This window comes from Trichomonas vaginalis, chromosome II (genome assembly GCF_026262505.1).
Source record: "Trichomonas vaginalis G3 chromosome II, whole genome shotgun sequence".
Classification (NCBI taxonomy): domain Eukaryota; phylum Parabasalia; order Trichomonadida; family Trichomonadidae; genus Trichomonas; species Trichomonas vaginalis.
Genome location: NC_067204.1, coordinates 19325437 through 19353168, shown reverse-complemented (window position 1 = coordinate 19353168; position 27732 = coordinate 19325437). Strand labels below are relative to the sequence as shown.

Below are 27732 nucleotides of genomic sequence, written 5' to 3'. Positions count from 1 at the left end.
TTTTTTTCTATCTTAAGGAAATTCATGAAAATTCAACGGGTGAAAAAAGAGGTGAGAAAACGGGTGAGATCTAACATGCTACCATAAAATATATTTTTGGTTCATTTACACTCATTGCGATGAAGAAGTCTTGACATTTTCCCGACTGTTGTCGAAATGTCATGTTGTCACCATTTTTTAAAAGAAGTTAGTTTACCTGGTGACACATGGTTACCCGGTGACATGGTGACCCCTTCAACGGGTGAAAAAACAGGTGAAAAAACAGGTGAGATCTCACCTCTTCACCTAAAATATATTTTTGGTTCATTTACACTCATTGCGATGAAGAAGTCTTGACATTTTCCCGACTGTTGTCGAAATGTCATGTTGTCACCATTTTCAAAAAGATGTTAAATGACCGAGTGACCGAGTGACATGGTGACCCCTTCAGTAAACATCTCATTTTAACTCACTTTTTTTCTATCTTAAGGAAATTCATGAAAATTCAAGAGGGTGAAAAATTAGGTGAGAAAAGAGGTGAGATCTAACATGCTAACATAAACTCACTTTTTCAGCACTTTTCCGTAGTTGTATATGAAAGACAATTCGAGATAAAAGTCATAGTACAATGGAATAATATGTTGCACACCATTTGTTGTGAACCAAACTTGAAAGTCAGAGAAACTGTTACTAGGTGGTTCGTAGAATTTAGAAGCAAAGTCATAAAAGTCCTTACCAATACATAGAAAACTATTGTTGCTTGAACTGAAACTTGCATGACACATAACATTTTGAGGGTCAAACACGTTTCTATAAACTGTCAAATCTGCTGGTGGAAGTATAAATTTAAATGGACCATCTGGTGGTAATGGTTCGTTCTGGTTTAGTAACCGAAGAAATTGTGCCCAAGAACGTTTGTCTACTTTCCAAAATAAAAACTCTGTATCTCTTGGAGGGTTAATTTCAATCTTTTGAAATGAAACGGTGGAGTTCATCTTGTCATATTCTAGTTTCAGATAGTATGTTCCATTTAGTAAAGAGTCGTATTTTTCTTGAAATTCCCAATAGTATTTGTTCATTTGAGTTTGAAAGTCATTTAGAGTTTTCTCAAGACTTTCGTCTGAACGAACTGTAAAGATTCTCATTTCATCAAATTTGTCTATTGAAATGGACCTTTATACTGCCCATGAAAATATACTGCGAACATAAATGCGTTAGTTCTATTTGAAAACAAAACTCTTCTAAATCCTATTGCCTTTGCATCTGAAGGACTTTGAAGCCAACGAATTGGATAGTCAAACCTGTATGTCGGGATGAAATTTCTTCATCTGAAATAGTCCTACCAGCATTTGTAAAGATATAGTCTAACGGTTTTGTATCTGCTACTTTTGTTCTTTGTTTTTCAACCTGAAGCATTTAATATATGTAAAAATATATTGTTTTAAAATGGTATGCCATTTCATATTTCTCATCTAACAAACAAGTTTCCCAACGGTCTTCTCCAACAAACTCAGCGTACAGTTCAAATAAAATAAAAAAAATGTCACTTTTTTGAAAAACGTTTTTACTTCATGCAATGTTTTATTTCTGTGCCGTCTTCAAGTATGCCCCAGTACTTACGCTTGGAGAGGACATGAACTTCGGAAAATACCTTATCTAGCTTAAAACAGCCCATCTTTTCACCGACCATTCCCATTTCAATGAGTTTGTTGTATCCTTCTTCGTTCGTCATGAGTGCGTCAATGTTCTCATAGTAAACCTTCACTTTGGATTTGACTTCGGAGAAGAATTTGTTGTAGTTGTCAAGTCAATGTCAGACTTATTTCTGAAGGGGAAGTATCCAGCATGTTGTCTGACTGCTTGAGGGTTAGGTTGGTACCATTCGAACTTGACACTTGCAATTCCTTCAATTGCATTCAAAATGTCTGAGTCGGAGTCAACCATTTGTTCTCTCTTTGTAGTCTTGAAAGCGTCAAGAAGCATTGCAGCTGTTTGTTCATTGCCATGTGCATAGTAAATGTGACCATCCAAATCTGTTATGGTCAATCTGAGATTGTGTCCTTTCTTATTTCCGTCTTGTATGGCAGCAAGTACACCCATGAAGCCTTCTTTGTTCTTTCCTTCGTCAAAGTTTACTGTAAAGGTTCGACCAGAAGTAATTTGACTTCTAACTTCACGGTACTTCTCATATGCATATCTTGTTCTTTCCATGGGAGCATGACCATCCTCTGCACTACCTTTTTTCCTTCTCAAAGGATGCAATTGTTCGTCATGTTTCCAGTAGAATCTGGCAAAGCCGTCGTGTCCTTCAACTTGAGGTTCACTAACATCGAAAGGCATGTCCATAAGACGTTCTTCTTCTAACCTCTCTAGTCTGTTTGGATAATTTGCACGTGCTGTTTCCAAATCCATTTCGTAGCGAAGACCAGACAATTTGTCATAGACTTTTATGGGTCTTCCCTTCCTATATTTAAAATTCTTCGAAACTCTCCAACCATATCTTTGCAACTCTGCTTTTATTCTAGCAGATTTTCTATCCATTCTATATGGGGGCATTTTTATAAAAATAAAAAAATATTTTTTTTCTCTTTACTTAACATAACCGCCTGCTGCCATAAGTCTTTGACGCCAACCCATACCAGCTAATGAAGGTTGACTTGGTTTAGTTTGGAAACTAAACTTTGGTTTTGGTTTATCTTCAGTTTTTGGTTTCTCTTCTTCTATCGGTTTTTCGTCACTTTTCGGTTTCTCTGACTTTACTTCACCTGCAGGAACAGTTGTGTCGTCAACATCTTCATAAATATCATATGCCATTTGTTTTTGTTTTCCTTTCAACTTTTTGTGTTTGTTGTAAAGTTTAGAATATTTCGACTCTAAGTCAATGAGATGTTCTATAATGAACTGTTGGTCAGTGAAGTAAACTTTTCCATCTGTTGTCTCGAAAGCTCCTTCAGACTTCAATATTTTATTTGTGAGAGTCTGTTTCTTTTTTGAGATACTTGCCGTTCCATTTTTATGAAAAGTGACTTTGTAGTTAGGGTTTGTATTTCCAGACCTGGCACTTTCTATTATTGAATTTTTCTCTTCATCTGTAAGTTCTTTGACAGGTTTTGACAATGGTTCTGAACTTTTTGTTTGTGGTGTCAAATCTACCGTTTCAACTTCTTCGGTCATTTCATCTCAGTAAAAAATTTTAGTTTGGTTTGTTTTCAACTGGTTGTTGAGGTTTTTTAAGTCGGTCTAAAACTTCCTGATGTATAGGAAGAACTTGACAAACACGTTGTGTAACTGCTGGAAGCCGACAAATCCATCTTGAACCCATTTGTCTCAATGCTGTATTGTTCATTTCATCTCAGTAAAAAATTTTACATTCCCCAAGTTTGAGGCGGTTGAGGTTGGTTATTGTTTACCCACTGTTGTGCATGGTTATATCCTCTGTTAAAGAATCTTTCACCTTGGTCCATATAGTGTCCTGCTTGGTTATAGTAGTCATTTGCTTTGTTATAATAGTTTCCTGCTTGTCTTCCTACATTGTCCATCCATCCTTGAACTTTTCCTCTTGTTTCAGGATTTGGAATAAGATTTGTTGCATCTCGTGCTACATCCCAACCTTTCTGTACAGTTTGTATAATAGGTTGTGCTTTCTCTTTCAGTATACCTAATGTACTCAAAATCTTCCTTCCAACTCCAAATACACCTCTGGCTATTGTTCCCACTGCGGGTAAAAATCTAGATGCGACTCCTGCTAATGCGCCAAATAAACCCATTTCTTATGGGTTAAAAAATGACGAATTCAAACAAGGACCCCTATGTTTCTAAAGCGACAAAGAAAGCACTCATGATAAAAATCTTTAGTTCAACACCAAATGCTTGGTTTATGGATATCTTGGAAAACATTCCGAGAGTTAGAACAGATGGACCACCATACTGGTTAATATTTGTTGGTCAAAACACAAGATACTGTGAAGCCATACCATTATGGTCCAAAAATATTTTAGATGTGAAAACTGCTTTGACAATATTCGTTGACAAATACCATCCAACAAAACTGACATCTGACTGTGAAAGTTCTTTCAAATCAGACGATGTAAAAAACTATCTGCGTTCAAAAAATGTAAACCAATATTTCATTGTCGACCAAAACCATTCTGCTCTTGGTGTCATTGACGGTTGTATAAAAATGTTAAGAGACTTAAACCAACCACAAGGTGGTGAAGCAAATGAAATGTCATATGACGACAAATATAGACACTTCTCCATGGCAAAGATGAGACAAGTTTTAAATATTTACAATAACCGTAAACAAAAAGGTTTGGGAAACCACTCCCCCGAAGAAATGAAAAACAACCCTGACTTAGAGAAAGACTATATATTTAATAATTTAGTCAAAAGAGACAAACAAGAAAGAATGCCGGGCTTCAAACTTCAGAAAGGTGACAAAGTAAAAATAGAAATACCTAAACGCGACCCATATGAAAATACTATTGACTATGACAACAATGGGAACCCGACAGGTACTCACATTCGTGTTCGTAAAAATAGAAGAAAGTATACAAGAGAATATTATGAAGTTTTAGGCAAACATGGCAAAATGTACAGACTGCAAGCAGAAGATAAAACTACTATTGTCAGACCTCGTTTCAAACTTGTCAAAGTTCAAGGTGGTATACTTTCAAAGACAGTTCCTAACAAATATAAGACAACTCCTGACGAATATGCTAAAGAAGTTGAAAATGACGACTAAGCAATTCTATACCATGCGTAAACTGTCATGTAAGGTGGCATGTAGTCTTTACTTTGTCCCGTTGTTTGCGTATATCCTGAAACGAAATGTGAATGGTCTCCTCCTCCCTGAGTGTCACTCCAGTAACAATTTATAGCAAACTGAACGTCGTCTTTAACATCATATCCTTTACCTTTTGTCATTCCTGACCATTCCCAATATCTATGCTTATGCCAACCTTCTCGAGATGTACTTAAATCTATGTAGTGACTGTGTGCAGGTAAATTTTCACCTGAAATCGTTTTACTTCCACCTGTTTCCTTTGAAGAGTTTGCACAATACAAAAACCTGTCGACTATTTGAGTCCAAGTTCCAAAACCAAGTACTACTTCTGGTCTGGTAGAGTTCATTGAAACATATAATGAGCCAACCGGGTAAATAAGATTCGGCAAAATTTGTTTAAGCACATTGAGTTCCTGTCTTAGATGTATAATATTATTGTCATTAGACATCAAAGTATCTACAAGACTTGTTGCCGGTGGTATTGTTGGACCTTTACTTGGCAAGGTTGTGTTTAGTGTAATATCATCTGCTGTAAAAGTTGTAAAACTTGTATGTGTATGTCCAACGTCACTTTTCCTGTTTAAGGTTTCTTGTAAGTTTGTAATATTTGCAATGGTATGTGTATGTCCAACGGCACTTTTCCTGTTTAAGGTTTCTTGTAAGTTTGTAATATTTGCAATGGTATGTGTATGTCCAACGTCACTTTTCCTGTTTAAGGTTTCTTGTAAGTTTGTAATATTTGCAATGGTATGTGTATGTCCAACGGCACTTTTCCTGTTTAAGGTTTCTTGTAAGTTTGTAATATTTGCAATGGTATGTGTATGTCCAACGGCACTTTTCCTGTTTAAGGTTTCTTGTAAGTTTGTAATATCAGATATAGAATGTATATGAGTCTTTTTAGAATATTCGTTTTCAGCTCTTGTCACTTCACTTGACATTTTATTGTCAACATATGTTTTGTCTGCTAGTTCAGGATGAGTATGTTCTTTTGTTGCATAAGCTTTGTTAGCTCTTTCTTCTTCTTTTGCTATTGCATCGTCTACATATTCTTTGTCAGCTTTGTTGTCAACATCTGCTTTCAAAAGAAGTTCATTTATAGGTTTCTCGTTTAAAGTTCCTTTTGTTGGATTTATACAGACAGTATAGTTCTTATTGTCTTGAAATAGAAACTCATCTGTCATTGGGTTTAATGTCAGTTTTAAGTTTCCTTCTTTCAATGACTCAGATATCTTAGAATAGTTTGAAAAGTTTGTTGTGTTCTTATTTAGAGCTTGTATAATGAGTTGTCGGTTGTGTTGTATTTCTCTCATAGACGCTGTTTCATTTGACATTTTTATTCTAGATAAAATATGCTTTCAATAGAAAAAGAAAATTCTAGAGTTGCTACAACTAAACCATTAGATGAACTTTTTACTAATGTCGGTCAAAAGTTTGAGACAGAGACCGTAAAGCATGAAGGCTATCGTTTTGACTACCCGTTAAGATGGTTAAGAGACCCATCCGTCACAAAAGCTATTGGCTTTCGTAGAATGAAGTTCATTTCAGAAGCCATACATGGTTTCCCATTTACAGTCGGTTTTGAAGTTCGATACTATAACAAAGAAAAACGTACGTATGAGAAATTTGAACAGGGAAAACTTTTACAAGTTAGTTTGCTTGTAAACTTAGAAACAACTTTCAAGCTTTTCAAAAAAAATAAACGATATCTATATCGAATAGCAAACCAGTATAACATTGACGAAGGAGAATACCATCTCGATATTATTTATGACAGGAAAAATGCAACTGTTAAAATCAATAGAATAGAAGACCTTGGAGAAAACGTTTATATTTCTACAAAATATAACAACTTGGCATGGTATAGATTATGAGGATGTAAATCAGCCTGCAGCATATCCAGTACACCCAGACTTTTTGAAGTCGAAAACCTAATGGAACATATGAAAATGTTTTCGACCCAGCTGCTATTATTGTTCATCATGCTTCATTTTCTGGCGCCCAAAACTCTTTCTTATGCTTGGCAAATGACTTTTACGAAAAACCTACAAAGTTATACGAACCACCAAGTGGAAGTATTTCAGACTTTCAAGTATGGTTTACTACAGATGGAAGAAAAAGAATAATTCCATTATACCATGCGTTTTACTTAGAACTTAGTTTCATATACAACTACTATCGAACGGTAAAAATATAATTTTTTAATACGGTTGAGGTGTTGGATTTGGTTGCCAACTTGACTGTGGTGCAGGTTCAGGCTGTTGTATAACAGGAGCTTGTTCTTCTGGTTCAGGGTCTTTAGGTATAATACCAACGAACTGACCTACTCTTTTACCAATATTTTTGACTCCGTTCCAAATTCCTCTTCCTACGGTTTTTATTCCATTCCATATACCTTTCCAACATTTCGAAAGAAGTTTCCAATACTACTGAAGAAACCCATTTTACTATATGTAAAAATCTAATGTCCGCCTAGTCTCTTACGTTTCCTGTTGAGTTCCATAGCATTCTTTAACTGGAGCTCATACATTCTGTTTCTCCTCTGGTAGAAAACATATTCTGGGTCAACTCCTGTGTTCGCGTCATCTGCATAAAGTTGTTTATATCCCACTTCAGGGTTTGTATAAAACTCTTTCCATCTCATATTTGCATACCATGGTGGCAAACCTAACGCAGCGTCATTTGACATGGCAGTTTGCATTTGTACATCTGTTGGCACTTGACCATAGTTTGCCATTGCAGTTTGTATTCTAACTTCATTTGGAATATTCTCTGGGTTTGGTTGTCCAGGTTGCTGTGCATTCGCTAAGTTCTGTGCGTCCATTTAATATTAGATAAAAATATCTCTTACGAGTACATATGCTGAACATTTGCAGGCATTGGTTCATCTTCATATTCTCTGTACTTTTCTGCCACGTCAAATAAATAAATGACACAATGGAAAAAACCTAAAACAAGTAGTCCTATTTCAAACCACATTTACTTACTAGTAAAATTTCTTTGTTATGACACTTTCTCCGGTTTATAGGACCTCTCTCATATTCTATCTTGTCATATCTAAACTCATAGTCATGTATGTCCTCTAACCATCTCATAACGGTTTCCAAACCACTTTTATCGGATGTAAAGTAAAAGCATGGATGGTTATGTAAAACGTCTAAAGTTTCTAAAGAGTCTCTCAAAGTCCAGTCTACTTGGTATTGAAAATCCCATGTGTTATAGAACGGCGGGTCCACTATAAAGAAAACATTTTCCTTGTCTTTATATTTTTCATACAACTCTGTCCAACGACATCTCACAAACTCTATACCTCAATATATTTTTCTATGTCCTCTTTGAAAACATTTGTATAGTTAAGATATAAAACATTTGACATAAGTGTTTCAATGTCATGAACTCTTATAGAACCACTATATAATAGTCTAGCAGATATACTATCCCAGTCTATATATTCTGCTTTTTTCAAAACCTCTCTCACAATATTTTTCTTATCTAATGGTATACGTTCCATCTTACCTATAGGTATCTTTTCTTTTAACGCTTTCAATATATTGTTTGTGTCTGGTATATGTTTGAGACGGTCCATATAGTTGTCGAAGTCATTGCATATAATCTTTGAGTCTGGGAATATTGTATGGCACAAATGGGATATATAGAAACTTCCACCGAACAAATCTACAAATGTTAGACCATTCGGTAGTTTCTTAAGTTCTCTCAATATAATATCTTTACATTTACTCTTATTTCCAAAGAACGGTAACGGTGGTTTTGTAAAATTCATTTATATATAATAATAAAAATGTTTTTTCCCTGAAAAGTGACAGAAAAGGCTTCTCAAAGTATACTTCCTTGGAACGCCTGTAACTTTTCCTGTAGCGACGATAGACCCTTACTTGTCCGGATAAAGTTATACTATTTTGAGTGCTCTACCAAAAATTTTTATGGGCTAGAGGGCGCAACGCGCCTGGAAGCCCCCAGTACCCAAAAAACTTCATTTATACTAAACATCTTCAGGGCTAGAGGGCACGAAGTGCCTGGAGGCCCCACTACCTTTTTTTTTTTTTAGATTGAATGTAGCGTCACAAATTTCACAAATATAATTTACTATACAATTTTATTCATTTTTTTAAAATGGCTGACGACAGTCTGTATCAACTAACTCAACTAGTCAAGCATAATGATTATTCTTCGGATTCATTAAATCAACTTTATCAATGCATAAGTACAATGACAGAAAGATCAATTGGATGCTTGAATTGGGATAAATTTTTCAAAAAAATCACAGTGACTGATGAAGTTCTTTTACATTTTTTAGCATCCGTTTTAAACATTGAAAAGATATCAGAATGTTTCAAGGATTCTATTTTTTATCACAATATTAATCTTGAAAAATTCAGTAATTTAACTGAAACAGAACAACAAACAATTTTAAATTCCTACAAAGCGGATAAATTTACATATTACATAATGTGCTCACAAATTGTAAAATCAAACTGGAACAATTTATCCCAAACTTTAGTTAATATTGCAAATCAATATTTGCCATTTTTAGATGAAGAAAAGCAAATATATATATTTACTGAAATAACTGGCAATTATCAAAATTTTGAAATTTCAGTTGCAAACTTGTTACTTTTTTATGAAAACAATGAAGAAAAATTAAGCAACTGTTTTAATTTAACATTGTTCCAGCAAATTTATTCCAAAAATGGAATCGAGCAAATGATATTTTTTGCTGCAAATACAATTTGTTGCAATAACACTTCTATCAATTTTTACAATCTCCTTGAAATTGAAGAAATGAATCCATTTGATTTTTTTTTATTTCTCAATTCAATATAAAGAGATATTAAATTGCGATGATTTTCCAAAAGTTACAGAAGTAATCACAGGTTTAATCTCAGCTTCAAATATTAATGCTATTATGCGAATTTGCCAAAAAATTTTGGATAAAATTACATTTTATAAATGTAATTATTGCCATATTACCTCAATATGGAATTTTATCACAAATGCAGCAATAATTCTTCCTGATGAAGATTTATTAATCAAATTATTAAAATTCATAGAAAAAACAGAAAAAGCAACAGATGAATTATTCGAACCGGAGAATGATTTGGGTTTCTATGAATATTTAAATTCGATTTTCTCAGATATTACATCTGCGAGAAATAAGCAATTTCTCTTGGAATTTCTAAATACCCATGAAGATGACTTCACTTATGATCAAACATTGTGAGGTCATTTTTGATCAACAAATTAATTGAAATTCCGATCAAAAAAAAATTCACAAATTGGATCAAAAAATCGAATCTCAAGTTAAAAATAAAAAATTTCTACATTTTTATCAAATTTAGATTTTTTTTTCAAATCATGCGAATTGATTGAATAATTGCATATTTTATCCCATGCATCTAGAAGTATGTGTAATATTTTTGCTTTCATCAAGAAATTGTCGAATTTGATCTTAATTTTTTTTGAAAAATATACTTTTAGAAAAAGAAATAGTGATTGAATAGCTGCCCATGCTGTAAAAGGGTTATTTTTACAAGTAAAAAAATTGTTATTTTTCGAGCAAGTCGAGGCTTTTTTACCATCTTATTTTTGAAAAATTTACGAAAAATTATATCTGAAAAAACGCTTCATTTTGATATCTTACAATGATAAAATACCAATGTTGCTGGGATATAATAGCTACATCTGGACATCTACTACATTAATGCGTATGACAGGTAAAGTTGATTTCAAAAGTATAGCCTGGAAAGATTACAATAAATCAACGATAATTCAAAAAAATTTCTTATAAGTTAACATAATAAAAATTTAATTTTTATATTGCTTGTATTATACTTAAGTATATAATATATTTAAATCTTAGAATGAAAATTCGGGACGCCCTAGCTATTCAATTTTCCCTTAGGACGCCCATAAACCTCTCAAAAATGTGATGTAAATATCACAATTTTGAGAAATTTACATCAGGACGCCTTAGGACGCCAACCCCCTTTTTTACCTAAGAATATCGGCTTGAAGAGCACAAAATTTATATAAATCAAAGTTACCAATCAAACTCATTATCTTATATGAAAATTAAATTAACTTTGATAATTTGAATCTGAATTGAACACTGATTAGACTATTTTTATGGTTTGTTTGAAAATCATAGCTAATGTAAGTTTTATTTTATAAAAAATTAAGTCTCAAAATTCAATTCAGGGAAAATCGAGATTTTTTTGGAGTGTTTATCGAACATTTATATTCTAAAAAGTATTTTTATGGCATACAATATTCAAATGTTACATTAGTTAGTGTGAATGAAAAACACTTCGTAACGTCGCAACCAAATTATTTGTCACTTTTCTTAAGAAATGCTCTTTTCATTCCTTTCTCTTTTCCTTGCCTTGGCATCTTCACGCCGTAGGCCAGGAAAAAGATACACAAAAGATAACGATCCAGTTCGTTATATGCGTGAATTAGAGTTCCGAAATACTATTGACCAATATGACTTAGCGCTTGTTCTTTTCTACGATAAGGATAATGATGACTGCAAGAGAATGATTGAAGGATATCGTTACGCCGCTGAAAGATCGCATGGTAAAGCAGATTATATTGTTTTGAGTGCTCGTCACGCCACAGATCTTGCTGATGAACTTGGTGTTGATACATATCCAGCACTCTTTGCATTTAGATATGGAACACAAATTGCAAAGCTTCCTAACACTACACAAGGAAGAGAAGCATATTTCTATGTTTGCAACGTCACTGCTTCTAAATACAAATACGTAAATCAAGTTGATGAAGCACGCTCCATCGTTGAAAAGATGAATGCTACAATTATCGTTGCTCTTCCTGATATCAACGCAAAACTCGATAAAATCTTGTCAATTGTCAGTGCAAAATTCATGAAGAAGTCACATATGTGGGTCACACAAACAGCCGAGCTTGCTGATGCATTCAATGCACCTTTCCCAGGAATTACGATTATTAGAACTCAAGATGATAAGAATATCTCATATCCTGGCGATCCATTTAAGATTACTACCAAATCTCTTTCCGATTTCATCGAAAAGAACATAGATTCCAAGTATGAAATCATGAATTCCACATTTAACGCAGTTAGCAACGATAACAAGGCCATGTACTTCGCCACAATCTACGACTTCTCTAATCTCACAATGATGGCCGAAGTTCGCCAAGTTCTCGACAGAGTTTCCGAAAAAATCAACACCGATGAGTCTACAAAGATTCCAATTCGCTACGGCGATGCTACAGCCCTCAAAGTCAACCTCTCCCGCCTCAATATTCAGAACTTCAGCCTCCCAATTTACGGATTTTTCCAAGTCGACCAATACAACTACAAGAAGTGGATTTTCAAAGGCAATCCATCACCTAATGCTGTTGCCCTGTTCGCGATGGACCATCTCCGTGGAAAAATCAAAGAAACCCTCATCGAAACTCCAGTTTCATCAACAAGAGCCAGATACCCTCTCATGACATTCTCCGGAGCCGATCTTAAGAAGCAGTTAGAGAATACTGAGAAAGATTTCATTGTCAACTTTTACGGATGGCCATGCAAGAACTGCCAAGAGGTAGAAGACCTGTTTTACGAGACAGCGACATGGGCAAAGAAGTCTTCCATCTCCCACGTCGTTTTCGCTACAGTAAACGCTTCATGCAACGATATCCCTGTTACAATCTGGAGAAATGAGACTTATCCTTACGCATGGATGTTCCCAGCCACAAATAAGACACATCCATTCCCAATTGGAAAGCGCAGAAGCTTGTATTTGATGGCACAGCTTTTGAAGGATAATTCAACGCAACCAATCAAAGCTGCCATGCCTCCAAAGCCAGAGTGGACACCAGAACCAGTTAAGGATGACGAACTCTGATTAATTTAGTTATTTTCTTTCTTTTTTCTTTTTGTGAAGCGAAATTATTTTTTTATAAAATTAATATTATTCAGTTTTAATTTCACTTTCTTTAAGACCTCATATATGATAGAAAGATCTAATTTTACAATATTTTTAATTTAATATGAAAGAAATTTTGCTTTAAATAAGTCCATCTTATAGATATCATACTTTGTTTTCTTTTGATAATCTAAGTGTATAAGATTGAAAGAAGGAAACCTATATTTTTGCATATGATTTTGAATTTGATTTATAAACTTTATTATTTAATGCTTCTCTATATAAGAATTTGAAATAACATCTCTTTTACTGTAAGTATTCTCATGGAAATATTCTAATAATGGCTCAAATGATGTCTAATTTTTCCATGTTAAGGTAATAAATCGATGATTTGTTTGGTATAAGCAAGATATCGAGTTGTAAGATTGATTTGAGAATTTTTTGAATTTGCATAAAAAAATGATATGAAAAAATTTTTTTTTATCTCATTTGAAATGACAGATCCAAGTAACATCCAACAGATTAAAGATATTATCAAACCAAGCGATGCAACAGCAGTAACTTACTTCAGAGACTTGCTTTGGGTCGGTGATAAAACAGGAAATGTTTACGTAGCGTCGAAAACAGATAAAGGAGGGAAATCATCATTTACAATTAAATACACATTATCTCCAATAATCAGAAACCATCTTATTAAGACACTTATCCCTGTTGAAGACCCTTGCGTCATGATTGTTCATTATACAACACTTGCTGACGCTCCAGGTCCAGTAGAAATTGTCAGACGCGGTGGAATTCGCACAACCATCCCTCAAAATGCTTCGATTGCCTTAACATCAGGTAAAAAGGCAAATCCAAGAATTGTATTAGTAAATGATAAAGCAATTACAGGATACTGCTTCTGCGGAGGTGTTCTTCTCCAAGATTTCACCTTCGATGCACCATCAAAAGTTCGTGCAGCAGCAATGACAGAGAAAACAGTAATTTATTGCTGCGACAAGACATATTATTCATACGACATCTCTACCAAGGCAACAAGAGAACTTGCTTCAGCCCTTATTTCCACACCAATTGTTCATAATATCGGTAATAATCAGTTACTTGTTACATATCAAGAATTCATGAATATCCAAGGCGGAACATACGATGCAAACGGCGAAACAACAAACTACCATCCAACATACGGTCCCCCATTAGCTTTCTACGGTCCAGAAAAGGCATTATATCAATTCTTCCAAAAGAACTTCATCCGCTCAAATCTCCTTACTACAGAAGCATCATCCATCGTATTTGATGTCCCAGGAGTAAGATTATATACCATGATCAAGACAGATTTACTTATTATTACAAATGATGCTTGGAAGATTGTTGGATCCATTCCTCCACCATCCGATCTTCTTGAGATGCTCACAGGAGGTCAAGCTGAGAGGGTCTACAAGCTCCTCACCGCTCTTTCTCCAGATCAAGCTTCAGAATCCGCAATTGGCATCTTTAACCTCATGTGGCCTAAAGATCAGATGGGCGCTTTAGATTTCCTTACGAAATTTACATGGCTTTCCCATCCAAGAGAGCTTCTTTCTTTGTTTGAAGATCTTAAGTTGCCAGGAACCAGAAAAGCAAGAATTTCGCCAACAATTCAGATCGCTGGTAATAAGAACTACATAAATATCTACACAAAACTCGCTGAAGTTCTCGAAAAGAATGTAAATGATTATGTCAACGAAGGATTACCATCGATTGTCATCAGATACGCAACAACTGCACTTGCAGAGGTTTACGCAATCATCCATGAGACAAGAAAGCTCAACGATATCATTATCCAAAATAATGAAGAATCATTAGACAAAGAAACTCTCTGGAACTTCGTTGAAACCGCTAATTCTGAGAAGAAGTTCCCAGTTTCACCAGCGTTGGCCGTTCTCAAAACGAGGAAGGGAGACATTTCGGAAGCCGTCAACATTTGGAAGCAATTATACGAAACAACCAAGGATACCGCTTATCTTACGAATTGTTCTTTCACTTTACAAGAATGTTCTGACCAAGATTTCTTCATTAAGACGATTGATTGGATTTATCCAAATTGTCCATCAGCCGCCATCAATTCCTTGTTGTCCAAGAACCATGATACAACAATGGTATTGAACTGGCTCGCCAAGAACAACAGAGAACAAGAGAGAATCCTTTACATTGATTATTTGATGTGTTTACCTGACTATACACCATCAGTTCAGCTTATCGATGAATGCTTCAAGAAGTATATCATCCTTTTATCCGGCTTCGATTCAGATAAATACAAAGAAAAAGATATTAAATTCACATCTGCTGCAAGAATCCAGAAATTGACCGGAAACGAACTTAAAGCAGCCGCTAAAGAGGAAATCAATACCAAAGCCATCAGAATCCTTGAGCAACACTCCAAATTTATTTCTGCCGAGAAATATCTTAGTTACATTAACTCATCCATTGATCCCAAGATCGCTCTTACCATCTACAGAGTCACAGGAAAGTACTTAGAGGCCCTAACTCTCATCCTTAAAGGAAAAGATCCAATTCCATTTGAAGAAGTCGAAGAATTCTGCAGAGCAGCACCGGATCCACCACAAGCATTCCAAGCAGCATTCACTTTGATTGGAGCTGACAAGTTGTTCGATAAGAAATGCGAATTCATTTCAAGAAATATTTCTTACATCGATCCTGTCTCAACAATCAAGATGATCCCGAAGGATACTCCAGTCAAACAAGTCGCTGATGTTATCAGAATCCTCTTCAACCTCTTAGTCCAAAGAAATGAGTCTCTTGACAAGCAAATCGCAGTCACAGAGTCAATGAAAGTCGATGCAGAGTACAAACTAGCAAAGGCAAGGTCTTCTTCTGTTGTTATTGATAAGACAACTGTCTGCGCTACTTGCGGAAAGCCAATTAACGATGGCCAGATTTATGTTGACCCTGATGGAACAGTTTACCACGGAAATGAAACGTGCAAGAAGGCAAAGAGCACTTTTTAAGTAAACTTTTATTAATTTTATTAAATTTTTTTAAAGGCTGCATCTGACTTTAATTCAATTTTTTGACAACTGCCGTGAAGCGTTATTGAAAAATAACATCTGAATTGAAGGTCGTGTCATAGAAGCGTAGGTGCACTCTTAAGGCTGCACTTACGCCCATCTGACTTAAAATCAAATTCTTGCTTATTCAATTTTGATATTCAACCCCTTTCTAAAAATTTTCGGAATTTTTTCTCTCAAAAAAAAATTTTTGAATAAATGTAAAGTTTATTCATGTAATTTTTAGTGTTTTAAAATGGATTATGATAGCACCATGGATATTGCCGTGTAAATGGACCAAGATTAGAACCAAAAATTGATGATTTTACCAAATCATGAATATGATATCGCAATCTTCTCTGAATTATTGGAAGATAAGAACAGCAATAGAACCCAGATAGGTTTGTAATAGGTCATTACGCAAAAGATATTGCAAGCGGGTTCCTGAGAGAAGGGAATGTTGGTAGAGTTCCTGAAAAATGAAGTTCAGAAAAAATTTTTTTTCAGAGAGAAAAAATTCTTCGAAAATTTTTTCGAAAGGGGTTTCTGATCAAAATTGAATGTCAAGAATTCCGATTTTCCAAAAAAGTGACACCGCCGAAGGCGGTGTCACTTTTTTGGAAAATCGCTAATTTTTGACAACTGGCGTGAAGCACAATTGAAAATTAACCTTAAACATCTGAATTGAAAGCCATGTCATAGGGGTGTAAGTGCACCCTTAATGAAATTCTTATCCATTCATATAAAATAAGCATCAATGAAAAAGATAAAAAATGGAATGGCGGCTCTTCATATTGCAATACATAATATAGAAAAGTTTCCAATTATCCAATTTCATTTCATATGATATAATTGAAAAGATAAAAATGAAAGAACCGTAAATAGATAGCCAAACTTCTAATTTCATATGGTCCAAATAGCAATAAAAATGATAAAAATGGAAAACTGCTATTGATATTGCAGCATATGTTAATGAAATACCAATACTTCTAATTTTGCATGGTAAAAAAGTGTTATATATATAAAAGCAACTCTTCATATTGTAATACATAATGATAGTAAAGTAAACACACAAACTTCTAATTTCAAATGAAATATCAATGCTAAAAATAACTTGTGAGACAACTCTTCATTATGCAGCAAATTGAACTTCTTTCATTATTTCACATATGATTTTATGGGCTAGAAAATTGTGGTAAGTTTATAATTTCACACTATCGATAATAAAACTTTATTTAACTTTTTCGGACAAAAAGAAACATGATATGCTTGTTACAAAAGAATGCAAATTTTTACCATATTCTAGTAGAGAACATATATCTATATAAGGCAGATCATTATTGTCGAGAAAAACTTCTTGTATTGGCTAGAAAACTTTCGGAAATCAAATTCATTTCATTTATATTTCAACTTTCACAATTTTTGGACTTCATCATTTCTTTAAACAACTCTAATGCACAACTAATTATGGATATAAGACATCCAGAACATTTATATTTAGGAATATCATTAGATTAAGTGAAATTTCAATTATTAGATGTTTTAGATTCTATAGAAATATGATTATCACCATTCACATATTAAAGAATCATGATTCAGAATTAACATAAATTATGAGAATTTAAGATTTTTGTTCAATAATCAAATGATTTATGCAGCAATCATAATTTTTTATCTTATGTGCTTGATTTTTCCTATGATTCAAGATTAGTATTGCTAGAAGTTACATAATATTAACAATTTGGACAAAATTTCTCCAATTTTACAATATCTTTTAAAATGAAATATTATTATTCATTGTGTGTTGATATGTTTTCTCAAAGATAAAATAGATTTTCTCCAAGAATTGTTAATTGATTTAAAAAGTGTCAAAGTGCAATCATGGAGAGAGATATCTATAGTGAATTTATGGATATATGTCATGATTATAATGACGTTATAAACAAAATATACAATTTAAATACATTCGATGTCAAAGAAATCAATATAATCTATGATGAAATCAGAACAAATTTCATCGAAACAGAAATATTTTTGCCAAATCAGATATTTGACATACTCGAAAACGCATCATTATACAATAATCGATATCTACCATCTTATTGGTTCATAATAAAGAAAATTTATCAAGAATTTAATATCGATCGTACAAACGAAAAATCATCAATTTTTGATTACTTTTTTATAAAGATCTTGGTGTAGTTTTCAATCAGAATAATATAGAGAAGTTCAAGTGTTATGATTCGAGAAATATCTCATTAGAAATATATAAAGAAAATACATTCAGCAGAGCAATCATGAATGATGACAAACAATCATTTGTTTCATTCACCGAAAGAGAAGGATTCAAAATTAAACGGAGGATGATAAATGATTTTTATCCATTTTCATCAAAAGGATACTCATTACTTGAGTTATGTTGCTATTATGGATCTGTAAAGTGTTTCAAGTTTTTGAAAGAACAGTATCAACCAGACATCACTAAAAAGTGTCTCAAATTTTCGTTTTTGAGTGGTGTTCCAGACATAATGAATGAATGCTTAAGATATCAAGTACCAACTCAAAAATGCATGAAATATGCAATAATTTCACATAACATCGACTTTGTCTCTTTCTTAATACGAGAATACAACTTACAAATAGATTTAAGAGAATGTTGTGAATACAACAATCTTCATGCATTTTTAGTTTATCTTGATCAAACGAAAGATATAAATAAATGTTTCCCATATGCAGCACTATTTAATTCACAATGTTTAATGGTGCATCTACTTTCTCATGGTGCGAAGATCAATTCCAAAACAGAAGAAGGAGATAGCGCTCTCCATCTTTCAGTAAAAAATAACTATTCAAAAATGGTCGAATTCTTATTATCTCATGGGATCAATGTTAATAAAGAAAATATAAATGGAGACACAGCACTTCATATAGCCTCAAAATGTAAAAATATTCAAACTGTCAAAACATTGATAGCTCATGGTTCCAAAATAGATTCTAAAAATAAAAATAAAGAAACGCCGTTATATTTGGCGACCTTGAATAACAACATTGAAACTGTGAATTTTCTTATTGATAATGGTGCAAATGTCAATTTAATGACAATTGCAGGCCAAACTGTCCTCCATAATGCTGCGATGAACAATAATACCGAGTTGGCAGAAATTTTCATAGAACATGGAGTCAATGTAAATGCACAAAATGACCAGAAAGTTACTGCTCTGCATTATGCAGCAATCAACAATAACGTCACAATTGCAGAACTTCTAATCACACATGGTGCAGATATCAATTTATATGATGAAAATCACGAGTCGGCACTTCATTATGCAGTTTTTAACAATAGTAAAGAAGTGATAGAACTTCTATTCTCATATAATTTAGACATTCAGAATAATAGTGAAACAAATTCTTATATTCAACAAGAAATAGATATTAATTCTAGAAATTTAAATTATGGTTGTTGTCCTCTTCATCTCGCCTTATGGATGAATAATAAGGATATTGCTGAAATTCTATTATCTCATGGGGCAAATATAAATGCAAGGACAATAGATGGCAAAATACCTCTTCATTTTGCAGTTTTGCATCAATCTAATGATACACTCGAATTTCTGATAACTCATGGAGCAGATATCAACGCAATAGATTATAGTGGACGAACATCTCTTCATTATGCAGAATTATTTAAAAATTTTGAAGCAGCAAAGCTTTTAATATCATATAAAGCAGATATAAATATATCAGATAATGATGGAGTTACTCCACTTTATATTGCATTTGAAAATAATTATACAGAAATTGTAAAATATCTGATCGAACGTGGAACAGACTTAAATAGCAAAAGTAAGGATGGAAGAACTGCAATTCATCTTGCTGTTATAAACAACAACAGTGAATTTATAAATTTCATTATCTCAAATGGAGGTGATATTAATGCTTATGATAAAAGTGGAAAAACTGCTTTAATATATGCATGTCAAAATGATAATCTCGAGATTGCAAAGTTCCTAATCTTATCTGGTGCTACAATTAATAACTTCGATCATGAGAGGAGTACTGCCCTCTATTATGCTATTATTAATAAGAATCCGAAAATGGTTAATCTTCTTCTCTCACATAATGCAAATATTGATAAACCACTTTATCTAGGAGAAACTTATCTTCAACTTGCCGTTGAACAAAATAACCTTGAAATTATAGAAATTTTACTATCAAAGGGAGTTAATATTAATGAAAAAGATGATAACGGAAGGACAGCACTTTTTTATGCTGCCAAACTAAGAAACGATTCGGTAATAGGATATCTTTACTCACATGGAGCTTTTATTCTAGAACGAGATTTAACTTATTCTACAGCTCTTCATTTTGCTGCAAGTTATAATTCAGTAACAACGGCAAGATTTTTGATATTAAATGGAATTGAAATCGATGCCAAAAATTTTGATGGTGAGTCTGCACTTCATATTTCTTCAAATAAAAATTATACCGCAATGGCTGAACAACTTCTTTTAAATGGTGTTAATGTAAATTTGAGAAATAATGAAGGATGCTCAGCACTACATTATTCAGTGTCAAAAAACCATCAAGAGATGGCTCAGCTGCTTCTATCACATGGTGCAGACGTCAATTTAAGAGATAATCTAGAAAGAACTCCTCTCCATTATATTTCTTTGAAATATATGGAAGTGCCACAAATGATTACACTTCTTATCTCACACGGTGCAGATATTAATGCAAGAGATCATCAAGGAAGAGCACTTATTCATTATGCTGCTGATGGTTCTTTTTTTGAAGTAATTGAATGTCTCATTTCGCAGGGTGCAGATGTCAATATTGCAGATTATGAAGGAAAAACAGCTCTTCATATTTTAGCTGGTAAAAATGATGAAAAATGTTGTAAATTCCTTATTACTCATGGTGCTGATATCAAAGCTAAAACTTATGAAGGGAAAACAGCTCTTAATTTTGCAGTTGGTGAATACTATGAGTATAAATCAATAAAAAAACTTCTGATTTCTGAAGGTGCAGATATTAACGAAGAAGATTTTCATGGAGTAACACCTAGATATTTAATACGACAAAGAAGATGCAATAAATTTTGTAGTGGGTTAAAGTGTTGTACAATTAATCTATTAATAATAGTAGCAGTATTTGGACCGATTTTATTGTTTTTGTGGTTATTAGACAAAATTTTAACAAAATAGAGTCAATTTTGAGACGGAGCGAAGCGGAGTCTCAAAAGCGAATCTATTTTGGAATTCTTGTCTAATTATAAATTTGTTGATTTGAATTGATCACAAAATTGAATCAACAAACCGTCTTAATTCAAAGTTGAGTGCTCTATCAGCCTTTTTGCTATGCTTTTGAGCAATATGTCCTCAGGTAATGACAATAGTAGGCTATTCCAAGACCATACACTTAAAGTAGGCCAGTTTTTCTAGGAAATTTCAGATCAAAATTATGAAATTTCTAAAATTTGGTTCTCTATGACCGGAAATTGTATTACTTTTAAGGATGCACTTATGCCACTATGACAGGGCCTTCAATTCAGATGTTTAAGGTTAATTTTCAATTACGCTTCACGCCAGTTGTCAAAAATTTGAATTGAAGTTAGATGGGCGTAAGTGCGCCCTTAACTATTTTGTGTTTTGACTAAAAATAATCCATTTTTACATGTAAACCAAAATTGTCAGATGCGATTTTATATACCACAAAATTTTTGATTGAAATTGGGTTTATCTCTGATTGTAAGAATTTTTCAAAAAAACATTCCAAAATGATCTATTCACCCAAGCGTTCACCGTTAACGGGAAGGCTTGGGTCAACACAAACGACAATTTATGCAACTATTAGGGATCTTCAAACATATTCAATGTGTCTTGAGGCTGATATAAATCGCTTAAATGGTAGAATTTATAATAGTTATGTTGAAAGGAAGAATCTAGAAAAAGAGTCAAATCAAATAGCATATATGATTGAAATAGCAATGAAAAAATCTAACGAAATGTCTCAAAAGCTCGCTGCAATTCAACAAGAAAATTTTATGGCAATGCAGCAGCTACAAGATCTATTATCTAAGACAACTCAATATCCAAAACCTAATATAGAAACAAAATTCCGTCTAAATGAAGCCCAACAAAAGTATAACGTATTAATACAAAAACAAAGAGAAGTCGATCAAACTTTTCGAAATACCGGACCAATAGATTCTTTATCTACTGAGAGTGTTGAAGAAGTTACTCTTTTCGATACTCAAAATCTGAGAATCTCAGAACAGATTACGAAACTAAATGATAAAGTAGATAACGCGCTTACTTCGATATCAGAGAATGATTCTAAACTCGTTATATCTGAAACAGAATTTCCTGAATTTATGGATACTGTAAAAGAAGATATCAAAATATTTGAAGGCGCCATATCGTGGGATACAGTGAAGCATGAACTATCACGAATTATGGAAGGGTTCGATTTAAATCAATATGCAATTACTGATTATATCGGTCCTCTTCCTAAAACTAGCAAAGAACTCAGAGAAACACTTTATAATATTGAAGTTTCTAAGGATAATATTCTGACTCTTCTTCAAAAACAGGCTGTTGCTGATCAACAAATGGAAGATGCAAAAAAAGAATTGGAATTAGCTCAAAGTCAGCTTGCCAATGAAGAATTACGCTCTGAAAAAGCAATATTTCAGGAATCAGAAATCAACATTGATATAGAACACTGTGATACACAAATAAATTCCAAAAGAAAAGAAATCGAGAGAATTCAATCAGTAATACAATCAACAAGCAAAAGTAATGGCCAGCAATCACGTCTCAAAAACGATCTTCAACATAATTTAAATGATTTAATGATGAAAGAAAAACCTGAAATTATTCAATTAAATAATGAAGTTGAACAATGGAGAGTTTCACTCAAAAACATCACAGATCGATTGGATGCAACTGAAGAGGACCTCCAAATAAGAGAAGAAAAACTGAAAACACTTACAGATGACAAAACAATTAGAGAAATGATCAGAATGAAAGAAAAAAAGGAGAAACTTGAGAAGAAAATATCGTTATTAAAACATGCCATAAAGAAAGAAGATAAGCCGACAGAAGATTTCGCTCAGATTTGTGAACAAAATGAATTGAAAAAGAGAACATTAACCGAGCAAATAGAAAAGCTAGAGCGACAGCACAAAGATGAGCAAATTGCCATCAAAGACTTGTCTTCATATTCTGATTCTTTAACTGCATTTTTGCGAGAAAACAAGAAAAATAAGATATAAGTTTATTTTTGTATGTTAGTAAAACTGTTAATTATCATGCTTTTTTCTTACGTCAATTTGACTTTAATTTGAATTTCAGATAACTGGTAGACAGAACCATTGAAAAATTGCACTAAATATTGAGTGTTTTTGACGTTTGTTTGGGAATTAATTCTTGACAATCATTGTTCCCCAGATTTGAATATGGCGATAAAATATAATTGCCGTTTATCCTAGAAACAACGATAAATTGATATTTTGGCAACCGACAATTATTTGTTATATCATCTTCTGTGGGTGAACTTTCACAGTGACTCATGAATTTCAATCTGTTTAATCTAATTTCATTTTGACGTTTTTAGAGGGCAATCTTTTTGTATGAAACTGATTTTTGCCTTCAAATAAAAATTCTAAGATGCTATTCGAGATTGGAGACATTTTTGAAGCTGCTATTATGCATAACCTTCCTAAAATCATAACATGTGCTTAAGCTGATGTAATTTTCAAAATTTTTAAGACAGACTTCGTATTTGAATATCTCTACTTAATGTTTTTGATATGATTGATACAATAATTATTTTCAAACGGCTTGCATTATAACATTTTGTAAACCCTCACTTATTGGATTTTGGTGGAACCTACATTTTGTGATTTTACAACGATCAACAAAGAGTATTTACGGAAAGCTATCAATGATGTTGGTTCTGATGTGAGAAAAAGCAGATTTGCAAATTTTTAGCTAAATTCTCGACAAAATTGTTGTGATCATTAGCGCATGAGTAAACACAATAGATGCAAAAGCGGATGTTAAGAGTATTCGTTATGATCTTAATTTGTCACGGTAAAAAAGGGGGTTGGCGTCCTAAGGCGTCCTGATGTAAATTTCTCAAAATTGTGATATTTACATCACATTTTTGAGAGGTTTATGGGCGTCCTAAGGGAAAATTGAATAGCTAGGGCGTCCCGAATTTTCATTCTAAGATTTAAATATATTATATACTTAAGTATAATACAAGCAATATAAAAATTAAATTTTTATTATGTTAACTTATAAGAAATTTTTTTGAATTATCGTTGATTTATTGTAATCTTTCCAGGCTATACTTTTGAAATCAACTTTACCTGTCATACGCATTAATGTAGTAGATGTCCAGGTGTAGCTATTATATCCCAGCAACATTGGTATTTTATCATTGTAAGATATCAAAATGAAGCGTTTTTTCAGATATAATTTTTCGTAAATTTTTCAAAAATAAGATGGTAAAAAAGCCTCGACTTGCTCGAAAAATAACAATTTTTTACTTGTAAAAATAACCCTTTTACAGCATGGGCAGCTATTCAATCACTATTTCTTTTTCTAAAAGTATATTTTTCAAAAAAAATTAAGATCAAATTCGACAATTTCTTGATGAAAGCAAAAATATTACACATACTTCTAGATGCATGGGATAAAATATGCAATTATTCAATCAATTCGCATGATTTGAAAAAAAATCTAAATTTGATAAAAATGTAGAAATTTTTTATTTTTAACTTGAGATTCGATTTTTTGATCCAATTTGTGAATTTTTTTTTGATCGGAATTTCAATTAATTTGTTGATCAAAAATGACCTCACAATGTTTGATCATAAGTGAAGTCATCTTCATGGGTATTTAGAAATTCCAAGAGAAATTGCTTATTTCTCGCAGATGTAATATCTGAGAAAATCGAATTTAAATATTCATAGAAACCCAAATCATTCTCCGGTTCGAATAATTCATCTGTTGCTTTTTCTGTTTTTTCTATGAATTTTAATAATTTGATTAATAAATCTTCATCAGGAAGAATTATTGCTGCATTTGTGATAAAATTCCATATTGAGGTAATATGGCAATAATTACATTTATAAAATGTAATTTTATCCAAAATTTTTTGGCAAATTCGCATAATAGCATTAATATTTGAAGCTGAGATTAAACCTGTGATTACTTCTGTAACTTTTGGAAAATCATCGCAATTTAATATCTCTTTATATTGAATTGAGAAATAAAAAAAATCAAATGGATTCATTTCTTCAATTTCAAGGAGATTGTAAAAATTGATAGAAGTGTTATTGCAACAAATTGTATTTGCAGCAAAAAATATCATTTGCTCGATTCCATTTTTGGAATAAATTTGCTGGAACAATGTTAAATTAAAACAGTTGCTTAATTTTTCTTCATTGTTTTCATAAAAAAGTAACAAGTTTGCAACTGAAATTTCAAAATTTTGATAATTGCCAGTTATTTCAGTAAATATATATATTTGCTTTTCTTCATCTAAAAATGGCAAATATTGATTTGCAATATTAACTAAAGTTTGGGATAAATTGTTCCAGTTTGATTTTACAATTTGTGAGCACATTATGTAATATGTAAATTTATCCGCTTTGTAGGAATTTAAAATTTGTTGTTCTGTTTCAGTTAAATTACTGAATTTTTCAAGATTAATATTGTGATAAAAAATAGAATCCTTGAAACATTCTGATATCTTTTCAATGTTTAAAACGGATGCTAAAAAATGTAAAAGAACTTCATCAGTCACTGTGATTTTTTTGAAAAATTTATCCCAATTCAAGCATCCAATTGATCTTTCTGTCATTGTACTTATGCATTGATAAAGTTGATTTAATGAATCCGAAGAATAATCATTATGCTTGACTAGTTGAGTTAGTTGATACAGACTGTCGTCAGCCATTTTAAAAAAATGAATAAAATTGTATAGTAAATTATATTTGTGAAATTGTGACGCTACATTCAATCTAAGACCAATATCTCAAAGAATTCCTCATTTAAGTATTACTTTTCATTGTTTTTTAAAAAATATCTTTGCTTATTTGTTCACTTTTTTGACATTTATTATATGCTTTTTATCATATTTCCGATGATATGAATATATATTCTATATAAGAATGACGCTACATTCAATCTAAGACCAATATCTCAAAGAATTCCTCATTTAAGTATTACTTTTCATTGTTTTTTAAAAAATATCTTTGCTTATTTGTTCACTTTTTTGACATTTATTATATGCTTTTTATCATATTTCCGATGATATGAATATATATTCTATATAAGAATGACGCTACATTCAATCTAAGACCAATATCTCAAAGAATTCCTCATTTAAGTATTACTTTTCATTTTTGATTCAATTTTCGAACGGTTTTCGTAAATTTTGCATCATTTCATTTTTTAATGGGAAAATCATCTATATTTAATCAAAAAAGAGCAAACTTTACAGACGAAAATAAAATATTTATCAGGGAACAATCTGATAAATACCAAAAATCAACATCGAGAGATGAAAAAACGAATATAATCAAACAAGTTCTTCAATATTTTAATATTAAATACGCCGAAAATGAATCTAAAGCTGTCAGAAGATATTTTAGTTATATTGCAGTTAAAAATATTCCCGCAGTTACTGGAAAATATCCTGATACAATTGTTCGCAAAGATATGCTTTATTCGCATGATCATACAAATATTATTAATTCAAATAATATTGAACGTTACTACCGTTGCATCGATCATTCTTGTCAAGCACGTTATTTAGTTAAAATTGAGAACAGTTCAGTTTCCGAAGATTTACAAAAGGAACATATACCCGAATGCAGACAATTTAAAAAGTTACAAAATGAAAAAAATGATCTTCATAAATCAATGACTCTGACAGAAATATACAATAAGGCAATGGCAAAATTTTCTGAAGACAACGGCACTTTTCAGCAGATTAAAAAATTTATGACAGAACTTGCTGTTGGTACTGATGAAAACCCATTAATTAAAGATTCATTGGTCAGGGAAGTTTATAATAAGTCCAGAAAATTTTCTGTTGGAGAAAAAATTACAGACGATGAAATTGCTAATTTTTGTTTAATAAATGGCGAGCAGTTTTTCATTGGCCATGATTTTCAAGCAAATTGTGAGACGATGTTTTTTGGTTTTGAGAAGGCAATTCAATTTGCAAAAGAAGCCACAGATTTATTTTGCGATGGAACTTTTAAAATTACACCAAAACATTTTCAAAAAGGACAGATGCTAACAATTATGATTTGTGAACCTTCAACAAATCAATATCTACCACTTTTATTTATATTCATGAAAAACCGCACATTTGAATCTTATAAGAAGGCATTTGAATATATTTTTACTGTCAAGGGTATTCAATTTTCAAAGCTAATTCAAATTCATTGTGATTTTGAAAAGGGAATGATAGAGGCACTTCAACAAATTTTCCCTAAAGTCCGTATAATTGGATGCCTATTTCATTTCAAACAAGCTTTACACAGGAAACTTGTAGCACTTTATACAAAAAATTTCAATACTTTACAAAATTCTTTATTTAAGCTATATTCTATTACTCCATTCATGTCTCATGAAGAATTTGTACTTACAATGCATATAATTAATCAAAATAAAGTTGATTCGATCAAAGATTATATTGATTATTTCAACAAAGTTTGGTTGCCGCACTACAATTTAATAATCTTCTCAATATAATAATGCAACTGCAATATTCACTAATGATTGCCTCGAGAGTATGCATTCAGAATTTTCTTCGTTAAAACATCCAAACATTTATGAAGCTATTAAGAAGATATCTCAAATCCAATTAGATAAATATAACGCCATCAAAAATAACCAGAAGATCGAGCGCCATATAAAAACCGTTATCACTGATAGCTACAAAAATTATATTCTTGACTGCTTTCAAAAAGAACTTGAGAAAACAA

General features: G+C 32.4%; 12 protein-coding genes across 12 annotated transcripts, besides 6 other annotated features; 7 read left to right on the top strand and 5 right to left on the bottom strand.

Annotated features, from left to right (window-relative positions):
• Positions 1-5655: part of a mobile genetic element that runs on past the window's edge.
• On the bottom strand, positions 543-1124 carry TVAGG3_0572230 (uncharacterized protein; the record flags this gene model as incomplete). Its single annotated transcript, XM_051238819.1, has 1 exon — positions 543-1124. The coding sequence occupies one exon, from the start codon at positions 1122-1124 to the stop codon at positions 543-545; it is 582 nt and encodes a 193-aa protein (XP_051096643.1).
• TVAGG3_0572220 (uncharacterized protein) lies at positions 1896-2520 on the bottom strand (the record flags this gene model as incomplete). Its single annotated transcript, XM_051238818.1, has 1 exon — positions 1896-2520. A coding segment is annotated over one exon (625 nt), but the record flags the coding sequence as incomplete, so codon positions are not given.
• Positions 3173-3325, bottom strand: TVAGG3_0572210 (uncharacterized protein; the record flags this gene model as incomplete). Its single annotated transcript, XM_051238817.1, has 1 exon — positions 3173-3325. The coding sequence occupies one exon, from the start codon at positions 3323-3325 to the stop codon at positions 3173-3175; it is 153 nt and encodes a 50-aa protein (XP_051096641.1).
• Positions 3345-3746, bottom strand: TVAGG3_0572200 (uncharacterized protein; the record flags this gene model as incomplete). Its single annotated transcript, XM_051238816.1, has 1 exon — positions 3345-3746. The coding sequence occupies one exon, from the start codon at positions 3744-3746 to the stop codon at positions 3345-3347; it is 402 nt and encodes a 133-aa protein (XP_051096640.1).
• On the top strand, positions 3764-4723 carry TVAGG3_0572190 (uncharacterized protein; the record flags this gene model as incomplete). The annotated part of the gene is made up of 1 exon (XM_051238815.1): positions 3764-4723. One exon carries the CDS (start codon positions 3764-3766, stop codon positions 4721-4723), a length of 960 nt encoding a protein of 319 aa, XP_051096639.1.
• Positions 5656-6114: 459 nt separating the features above from the next.
• On the top strand, positions 6115-6552 carry TVAGG3_0572170 (uncharacterized protein; the record flags this gene model as incomplete). The annotated part of the gene is made up of 1 exon (XM_001289229.2): positions 6115-6552. A coding segment is annotated over one exon (438 nt), but the record flags the coding sequence as incomplete, so codon positions are not given.
• Positions 6553-7223: 671 nt separating this feature from the next.
• TVAGG3_0572160 (uncharacterized protein) lies at positions 7224-7586 on the bottom strand (the record flags this gene model as incomplete). The annotated part of the gene is made up of 1 exon (XM_051238814.1): positions 7224-7586. One exon carries the CDS (start codon positions 7584-7586, stop codon positions 7224-7226), a length of 363 nt encoding a protein of 120 aa, XP_051096638.1.
• A 1238-nt stretch (positions 7587-8824) lies between these two features.
• Positions 8825-10776: a mobile genetic element.
• Positions 10777-10986: 210 nt separating this feature from the next.
• Positions 10987-12815, top strand: TVAGG3_0572140 (intramolecular oxidoreductase activity, transposing S-S bonds; the record flags this gene model as incomplete). Its single annotated transcript, XM_001309941.1, has 1 exon — positions 11131-12654. The coding sequence occupies one exon, from the start codon at positions 11131-11133 to the stop codon at positions 12652-12654; it is 1524 nt and encodes a 507-aa protein (XP_001309942.1).
• A 354-nt stretch (positions 12816-13169) lies between these two features.
• Positions 13170-15680, top strand: TVAGG3_0572130 (CNH domain containing family; the record flags this gene model as incomplete). Its single annotated transcript, XM_001309942.1, has 1 exon — positions 13170-15680. One exon carries the CDS (start codon positions 13170-13172, stop codon positions 15678-15680), a length of 2511 nt encoding a protein of 836 aa, XP_001309943.1.
• A 40-nt stretch (positions 15681-15720) lies between these two features.
• Positions 15721-15816: a mobile genetic element.
• Positions 15817-15822: 6 nt separating this feature from the next.
• Positions 15823-15845: a mobile genetic element.
• A 2171-nt stretch (positions 15846-18016) lies between these two features.
• On the top strand, positions 18017-20923 carry TVAGG3_0572100 (ankyrin repeat and SOCS box-containing protein 4 family; the record flags this gene model as incomplete). Its single annotated transcript, XM_001309943.1, has 1 exon — positions 18017-20923. The coding sequence occupies one exon, from the start codon at positions 18017-18019 to the stop codon at positions 20921-20923; it is 2907 nt and encodes a 968-aa protein (XP_001309944.1).
• Positions 20924-21228: 305 nt separating this feature from the next.
• Positions 21229-21355: a mobile genetic element.
• Positions 21356-21442: 87 nt separating this feature from the next.
• Positions 21443-23085, top strand: TVAGG3_0572080 (uncharacterized protein; the record flags this gene model as incomplete). Its single annotated transcript, XM_001309944.1, has 1 exon — positions 21592-22995. One exon carries the CDS (start codon positions 21592-21594, stop codon positions 22993-22995), a length of 1404 nt encoding a protein of 467 aa, XP_001309945.1.
• Positions 23086-23814: 729 nt separating this feature from the next.
• Positions 23815-27732: part of a mobile genetic element that runs on past the window's edge.
• On the top strand, positions 26192-26946 carry TVAGG3_0572070 (MULE transposase domain-containing protein; the record flags this gene model as incomplete). The annotated part of the gene is made up of 1 exon (XM_001309945.2): positions 26192-26946. A coding segment is annotated over one exon (755 nt), but the record flags the coding sequence as incomplete, so codon positions are not given.